The following is a 9,019-nucleotide window of genomic DNA, read 5'->3' as shown; positions in this document are numbered from 1 at the left end:
ATTGTTAGTCAGTTGTGGGTGATGGTGGGAGATACATTGTTATTCAAGAGAGCATCTGATAGGACAACAATCTGTGTAGTGCAACATGAGAAATCAACATTTTTGGTCTGTTTTGGTTTTACGATTTGATTTAACGCTAGAATACACTACGCGACATTTGCCCAGATTTTTTTATTCAAACTATGATTCCATTCAGTCGGAGGATATCAAACATGTTTAATATTTTGAGTCGAACTTAGAACACATAGTTTTCATTTGTAATGCACCACAGGTCACATGTTTCTGTGTTTGTAAGAACTTGAAATTCTGTAAGTCTGTGATCCTCAGTTGTTTAGTGTATGATTTTTTTTTTTTTCTGCAACCATTGTCGACAACTGTATGATACCTAGTGTTTTAAAATCTGTGGCGTAGTTTATTCCAGCCTTTAGCAGTACACTAGCATATACAGAATATGCTTTAATGGGTAGAGATGCTTGTTTCATGGGTTGTTTAAAACGATCAGAGAAACTTCTCGTTTGTTCTCCTTTTCTTTGTTTCTGTTTTGTAATGAAGAGTGGAAAGGCCTGTGTAGGTGAAGAGAGGTCTTGAGTGGTGATGGGAATGAGGTGGGATTCACAAAGACCCTTATTGTGACAATGACACAGGCTCACATGGGCCTGCTAAACACAATCCGTAGGGACGACAACATGAAAGCACCAGTTAAACCGTTTCACAAGCTGTTTATTTATCTAGTGAGTTCATCTCTTTTATTTCTGCACAGCAGCATACAGGGAAATTGTGACAAAATATAAATAAGAAAATCCAACAGTGTTTCTTTTTTTACTCTTTTAATTTAATTACAAAAGTGGCAAATTTGTTGATGTCTTCAACATTTGATTCTCAGTCTCTCTCTCTCTCACAAACCAAGAACGTCACATTGAACAACAACTTAAAATGCATGACGTCATCATCATGATTATTAATATTATGTACAGCTGTCACCTATTAGCAAACAATGCTTAGAGCTTATTGGGATTTCACTTTCGTCCGTAGAATGCACTGGAAAAAAAATACAATTATGTTATACAAAGATCAAAAATATTATTATAAACCCTTGTTATAAATGGTACACTATATTAATAAACTGCTGTTGACATTTTACATGTAAGTACAAAATCTCGGTGAGGTAGTTCCCTCTGAAGTCACTTTTTAAAAGTAAAATACTGAATAGACATCACTTAATTATTTTCCATTTTTCTGTAATTATTTACAGTACAGCAAATCTATGTTCCTTACTTCATTAAAATTGAATTCCTTTGGTAAACACAACTGTCAGAAATGTGCAGTCCTGCAAGTGTCAAATTGTACATTCATGTTTGCATCCTTTTTTTTTGTTCTTGTTTTTTGGGGGGTTTATTCTTGTACATAATGCAAAAAGGGGCAAATACATTGTTTTTACAAAAAAGCTTTTTATTAAGAACATTCATACGTGCTTTATTCCACCATGGACCATGGAGAACTGATTTGATGTTGGTTTGTTTTTCATAAACCTCTCCCTTTCCCCTTTGCTCTCCCAGGATGTTTTGGAGAAAGGTGGACTTTGTATCGAGCTGAAGAGAGGCACCCATAGGATTTTTTTTTTTTTTTTTTTTCCTCCAGTGTGTGTTCCCCTTCCTCGGGGTGTAAACATTGAAAGGGCACCTCATACAGAAGAATAGCCTGCGGTCACAGTTTACATTACAACGTTCATGTTTACTAACGAGCAACACTGCTTTTTTAAGCTGCAGGAAATTCACTTATTGTTATCAATATGCTTACATGTAACACTTGTAACATGGACTCTGCAATGTAAAATGCCCGACTCTGTCAGTGGGGTTGGAAATAATTTGGCCGATTATGAAGTTATGCTGACAACATGAACGCGCAACAGAGCCTCTATTGTGTTGCTCTGCGCGTCCGTGCTCGCAAATGTCAGGAAACTGTGGAGTGGACTTTCAGGAGAGAGCGGAATGGGACTCAAGTTCATAAATGAAGACATGTGGAACATTCTTTAAAATCGCTTAATGGCAAACTAAACTTTGGTTTAAAGACAAAAACGAGGTGCAAGCTTAGCTTACAGTAAAGAAAATACTTGAGCTGAACAGAAGAGCAACTCCTCTGGTGCCAACATTCACGTTTCCCCATTTTAAACAAAAATAACATCTTATTTCACACAAAATGTGACTATGAATCGTGAATAAACATCTAAAACCTATGCGTGAAAAGGAAAAAAATAGCTTTTTTATGAATAAAGTATGCAATAAAACTATGGAAATAAAGTATCTATAAAAATATAAGAGATTTTTTTTTTTTTTCGTTTAACAAAAACATTGATATCATCTTATTTGTTTGCCTAGTAGTTAAGACTCGGAAAGCCAGTCAATCAGAACAGTCATCTGAAAGAAAATGTTCAGTGCAATACATGTAAGTCTATAGGGGTCTTTTTAGAAGATTTTCACTCGCTTACCACCCACAGCTCTGCCTCCCTTCAGCACTCTCTGGGCAGGCTGGTCTTTGGAGAGAGGGCAGTATTTTATTGTATGCGCGTTGTCCCCGTTGGCACTGCATAGGGGGCATGTGTACGCCCGCAGGATCGGGCACACCACCCTCCCGTCCGGGGTTTTCAGGACGTGCGAGCCGTACACCTCCTCCGGCGCGCCGTTATTCCGACAGAAGACGCAGATCTTTGGCTCCTGCTTGTTGCGCGCGGCCGGTTTCCTCATCTTCCTTTCCACGCCGAACAGATCAAATCCCGCGAAGCCTCCTCCGATGCCCATCTCCCGCTCCTGGGAGGAGGACAGCAGCCCTCCTGTGCCCTGGTTCTGGAAGGGGCTCAGGATGGAGAAGCGCTCTTTCAGGTCCAGGATGGAGGTGGGCGGGGGGCAGCAGCAGGAGTCCAGGTGTCCACCGCTGTCGCCTTCGCCGCCGGCCGCGATTACGCACGGGCACGGAGGGCTGTCGTCCAAGCCCAGAGTGGCTTTCAGGGACTCCGTGATGGAGTTGGGACTCTGGGGGACGCTGTGCTTGTTGTTCTTGGTGACCAGCGTGGAGAGGCCGAGATAGTCATTCCAAAAATTGAAGGTGTAATCGTAGGAGGTGCGCGCGCTCAAGTAGTTGTGGTTCAAAAAATCCATGTTTCTTCGCTCAGCCAAAATGCTTCTCTCAGAGTAAAACAAATGCGATATGCGTATATTCCGTCTCGTTTCTTTCTGTCTGCTCTCCGGGATCGTAAGTGTGCTCAAGTCCAGTGCGTTTCTTGGGTATGTGCGTCTGAAGAACAGGCATCTGGTTATAAGGCTCCAGGAGAGGCAGGAGGAGGGCGGGGCTCTTTTTCAAACCAAGTTTCTGAGCAGCAGATCCACAGCGTGTTTTCTTCCTGCATGACCAGTGACTGTTCACTGCAGTGGAATGACACCAGGCACTGCTTTGTGATGGCAAAATAGCCCAAGAAGTGCTTGTTAGAGAGAGATTATACCATTCATATCACATGTTTTTTCTTTCTTTCTTAATTTAAGGGTCCAGCGGCACATAATCATGTCCAAGATGATAAAAATGAATTTTTAAAAGCTCAAAACACATATTTGTCAAATTATAAGAAAGTATACCTTTGAATTCATGTTGGTTTCATGCATTTCTTTTTCAACAACGTTTTGATTGAATGACTTAAAAAAAAAAAAAAAAGGTACTAAATACGTTCATTGCAATACAATTCTTTTTGACCCAGTGGTGGGGGTCTAAAGGGGTCCTCTCTCTCTATTTTATGGTCACATGACTACAAAATGGCTTCCTGTATACTGATTATGCCATACTGACTTAGATTTGGCAAACACAATATTTTAAAATATTAATAATATTCTAAAATAAACTCATCTCTAAGTTTTGAAATACACTATAATGACGTTTTTTATACAAAATCTTTTTTTTTTTCTTGAATTTTAATGAGTCTTTTTACAGTCTTCAGGCAGAGACCACCCAAAATGAGTTTTAATAAAAAAATAATAAAAAAAGTTATTTAAAGAATAGAATCTGTCTTTTTATGTTTTTGAACTTAAGACAAAATCTGGACAAAAAAAAGTATTAATGCTGCATAGTTGCATAATGTAAGGTCACAGATTCAGCTCTCGTTCAAATATTGAATGCTCCTCTGGCAAAATATGAAGGGAAAATGACCACTGCAGTCTATTCACAGATGATACATTATTCCATGGGATTTCCTCTCTCTCCTCAGTGACATCTCACAGTCACAGTAGCTTCTTTCTTTGGTGTGAGATACTGGGCTTTGTGTGCAGTGCCGAGGCTTTACAGTGCAGCGAAAGGAGCTGCAGTTTGTATGTGTTCAGGATTACGGGACAGGATCAGATTACACGTGTGTCATTAGAAACAGAGGGTCTTGGGCGCACATGGGCTCTTTGTTCTTTGAGAACATGCCATGTGCGCACCTGCGGGCCAGAGATGTGGAGTCGATTTTACTGTCGATTAGCATGTTTTTTCTTAGATATTTCAGACACTTATTCAGTTTGAATGATATTCAAATTTGAGATTGACTTTAAGGAATACTACAGGTGACACTTCGAAATAAGGTTCCATTTGTGCATTAACTAACAATGAGAAATACATTTGTTGCTGTAATTATTAATCTTTTATTAAGGTTATTTAATAAAAATGCAACTGTTCATTGTTAGTTCATAAATAGCAATGTTTAAGTAAATGTTGAAATTACACTAAGATAAATAAAGAAGTTTTTCATGGTTAGTTCATGTTATGTTAACAAAAACAAAACCTTATTGTAAAGTGTTACCATAATTGTTTATTTCTCTTTAAATTCATTTAATATGTTTATTTGACCAATTTGAGATACATTATTGAAGCTTTGCAGTTTATGTTATCAGCTGAACTTATTTCATAAGATTAGAAGTAGTGGTTGCACTTTATTTGACAGTAAGTGTACTTACAGAGTACTTACCTAAGAAAGTACTGGGTAATATAAGGTACTTAAACTACATGAGCTAAGGTTAGGTTTAGGTAAAGGTTCAGGGTTAGTACCGAGTTATTACTATAATAAGTACATAGTATGTACATGGGGAAGGGACAGGGTTTAGTATAAGAAGAAAATATGATGCATCCTCTTCTGATTGTACTCTATCATGAATGATATGATGTAAAACAATCTAAGTAGGCTGATTTGGAGACAATTACTGCACCAGTGGATATATATATATATATATATATATATATATATATATATATATATATATATATATATATATATATATATATATATATATATATATATATATATATAAAAACTACAGCACATCCAATGCAACTATAAATGAGACTCGTGATTGTGTATCTTGTGCGAACTGAAAGGCTCCAGCTCAGATGCCAGTATATTTGCTCGGAGCCTGCAGATCTTTTATGCTCCTCCTGCTGTGGCCTTGACTCTGTGTAAAAAGCTGCAATGGTTGAGGGTCATTATTCGACAGGCTCTTGGCTCAGAGCTGTCCTGGATCCGGCTCAGCCCACACGGTCCAGAAAGACATGTAATGAGCGTCTCGCCAAATTAACTCATCTCTGGGTAAACAAAAGGCTAATTTGCATTTTTGTGTTTTGTTCAAGACCCCATGATTTGGGGACACAGGTGCACAGCAGCTGATTTTGCACCCCACACATAAATAATAGCCTAGCGTGTCTGCCACAGAACATCACTGTAATAAATTAAGTGTGGTTATATTAAATGATTGATTCAGAGCTTGCCTACCAGAGACAGGAAATTATGTTCACAACTCACGTGCTCGTGCAATTAGGTATAAACTTATTTTAAGACAGGACACCTGAAACACGCAGTACCTCAGTCCGACCACCGGGGGTCTGTGTGAGCTCAGAGGAGCACCTAATTGGCATTACGTCATCGAGTAGGCCTATGCTGGAGTGCAGCAGCTTGTATAACAAGATCTAAGAACAATACAGTAAACACTTACACTTGCTGTGGCCCTGCCAGAAATAAAGAGCATGCAGGGCACAGCTGTGAATTACAATAATCACTGAGGACGATATCCAGGTCATTCCTTCCATGCAGTTTTCATGTCCTCATCTTTGTTATCGGGGTACGTATTCATTTTATATTTACATTACATTTATCAGACACTTTTATCCAAGAAGAATAAGCAATTTGTCAAAGAACCAACCATATTTGTAATCTACATTGTCTTTACAATGGTTTATTGAGTGAGAACTCCGTTGCCATATAACAATCATGGTTAAGAATGATAATTATGCTTTTGAATCATAAATGGGCGCAATAATTTGACTTCATTGCATTGCATTTTAGCCACGTCCCTATGTGTGGCATAGCCATCATGAAAAAACCTGGCATGTCAAGTTGGCCTCTTTTTCCTAGCCATGACCGCGCCCATATTCTCCTCTTTCGCTTCCTCCTCTTTTTTCAGCACACATAAAAACCACAACTGCCAAAGTACGATTCATTCTGCTCTATTTGTTTACCTCAAACGCTTGCTGGTGACATTTCAGTCTTCTATGCCAACTTGTGTCGTAGCCTACGATTCAGTAGGTTTCATCCTCGTACAGTCTACGTATATGTCGTACCCAAGTTTATTGAAGTATTAATGATCTTATAGAATTGGTGAAATCACAAACTCTGTAGCAGGCATTAAAGGGACTGTGTGTAGAATTCAGAAATCCTTGTTATTAGTGACACCGGTGGCCATTAAATGAACTGCAGTTTAGCAATGTACTGCTCATGCTCGTGTACACCTAACATTCAAGAGACTGAACATTATAAAAGGCAAACCCACGGCAAAGTTCTTTTTTGTTCTTAGCTTAGAAATAAAAGAAGTTGGAATTTCCTTTGCAGCAATAATGAACATCCAGACTCCACGCGGCTGAGAGCGACGTTTAGATGAGTAATACGTAAATATGTCCTGCGCGTTTTCCTCTCAATAACAACATAAACACAAAACCAAAATGACAGCATGGGAAAACAGCAGTTAAGAAAGAATCTGATCATGGCTATGTGGATAAGTTTGCACCAGCTCTGCAATTATCCTGAAATTTGCACCTGTCTGTAATTATCAAGTGCTCCTAAAGACCTTAATTAGCTGGTTCAGATGTGTTTGATCAGGGTTGGAGCTGAACTTTGCAGGAACGGTACAGTAGATCTCAAGGAACAGGATTGGCCACCACAGTCTACAGGCTTTCATAGACAACCTACAGTAGGAAGTCAGGGAATGTCTCGTTTTTTAAGTTTTGTTAAAAGATGTTCACACATTACTAATAAAAAAGCGATTACATCCAGTATAGCCTCTTTAAAATATGCAAGCATTATTTAAAGGTTAAAAAAAAGAGTTCAAATAGTACGGCATAACAGGAATGACCCATTTATGATTCAAAAGCATAATTATCATTCTTAACCATGATTGTTATTTGGCAACACTCATTTTTCAGTGGTGACTCATTACCTGCACACAATTGCATTACAGGTTGCTGTAGCATTTATGTTTGATGACTCAAAGTTTTTAGAGAAGAAACATCATAAGAACACTCTAAGTAATGAAGTAAGAATCTATGTAATGACAAAGAGCATTAGTATTCCCTGCAGGGAGGAGCATAAGAGTAAGATTTCTGTCGATAGCAGTGTTTCCTGCCACAGCGTGGGCAGAGGCCACACTCAACCATGCTGGAGTACAAAAGGCCTTCCTCTATTCTGATTAATTATATTCCTTCAGGAATGTGGACACTGGGCTCCTCCAGCACGGCTACCATCGCCAGCCACTGTACGTCTAATTAAAAGTGGAGGAGAGCTCTGTGAACCTCTGCCAGAGCGGAGGATTAAGTCTATTTAAAGAGGGAATTCAATAGAATGCCGAATACCTTGCTGCTTATCCGAGCGGAAAGTGGTGAAGAAGATGTGCTTTGTGTAAATTTGCACTCGGCTTAGTGGCTTTTCTTTCTTATTGAGCACTGCATTGTCTGGACTTTTGACCCCTTTGGTACTGGTTGAGGTTTTGGGCTGTGTCGCATGTGGAGGGCAACAGGTGCAGACGTTTGTTTCAAAAAGACCCTTTAGGTGTTTGCACACCACTGACTTCAGAGTTGTGTGTTGTATGTGAAGAGATCTCAAGACAGTTAAAACAAGCCCTCTGAGTGTTTATAATGAACAGTTATATAATTTGTTCCCCCACGATGATAGACAACTAGGCAAAATAACATGTAATTACATCGTTCGGAGCCCGAATCTGCAAAGTAGTGATCCTGAGGTGGAGCCGTGGCATCAAGGTCCCGCACACACTCCCGCTCCCACAGACTCAGTCACAAGCACAGCTGTCAATCATGACGTTACACCCCCGTTTTATAGCATCAAATAGGCTAACTATCTATAACCAAACTTACTGGTAAAAATATTTGAAGTGTAATTGGATTTTTTTAGTTTGGCTCGCGTCCCATTCGATTACATGGAGGGGGCGGGGTTTAAGACACTTTAAGACTATACTGTAGCCAGCCACCAGGGGGCGATCAAAATACTTTGGCTTTACTTTTCAGGACTTGTGCAGCACACTTGGCCTTAATAAGCACCGCTAAGTTTTCCCTCACAATCACTATTTATTTTGAAAATTTTCTAAATTTGGAGCCTATACTGAAAGTGTATCAGAAGGTGATTTTACAAATTAGCAGTAGATATTAAAATGATAAATGTCCTCTGTGGCGTGACTCTTAGTGGCTTATCCATGTATCAGAAATAAAACAGCATCATTACCGCGCTACATTCATAATGCTGCAACATTACATCATAAGACAGGATGAGAAATTAGTACGGGCTCAGTTTCTCCCTCGGTATGACTGTCTGATTTATCGGCATCATCAATTATGCAGCGGTATATCCAACCGGGAGTCTCCACGGGACACTGCTCTCCATAGCACCAAATGATGCAGTACATAGCAGGACAGAGCGGGAAGACTCTTATCGAGATAGTTTCTGCTCCGT

The 9,019-nt window shown here is 39.3% G+C and overlaps 1 protein-coding gene across 1 annotated transcript; it reads right to left on the bottom strand.

Moving 5' to 3' along the window:
- Positions 1 to 699: 699 nt before the first annotated feature.
- Positions 700 to 3,295, bottom strand: nanos1 (nanos homolog 1). The gene has a single exon (XM_084133314.1). The coding sequence runs from the start codon at positions 3,150 to 3,152 to the stop codon at positions 2,463 to 2,465; it is 690 nt and encodes a 229-aa protein (XP_083989440.1). The 5' UTR covers positions 3,153 to 3,295; the 3' UTR covers positions 700 to 2,462.
- Between the last annotated feature and the right edge of the window lie 5,724 nt (positions 3,296 to 9,019).

The sequence above is a fragment of the Abramis brama genome (genome assembly GCF_963993115.1).
Source record: "Abramis brama genome assembly, chromosome: 13".
Lineage (NCBI taxonomy): Eukaryota > Metazoa > Chordata > Actinopteri > Cypriniformes > Leuciscidae > Abramis > Abramis brama.
Note: the sequence above shows the minus strand (reverse complement) of the source record. Positions and strands in the feature narration are given on the sequence as shown.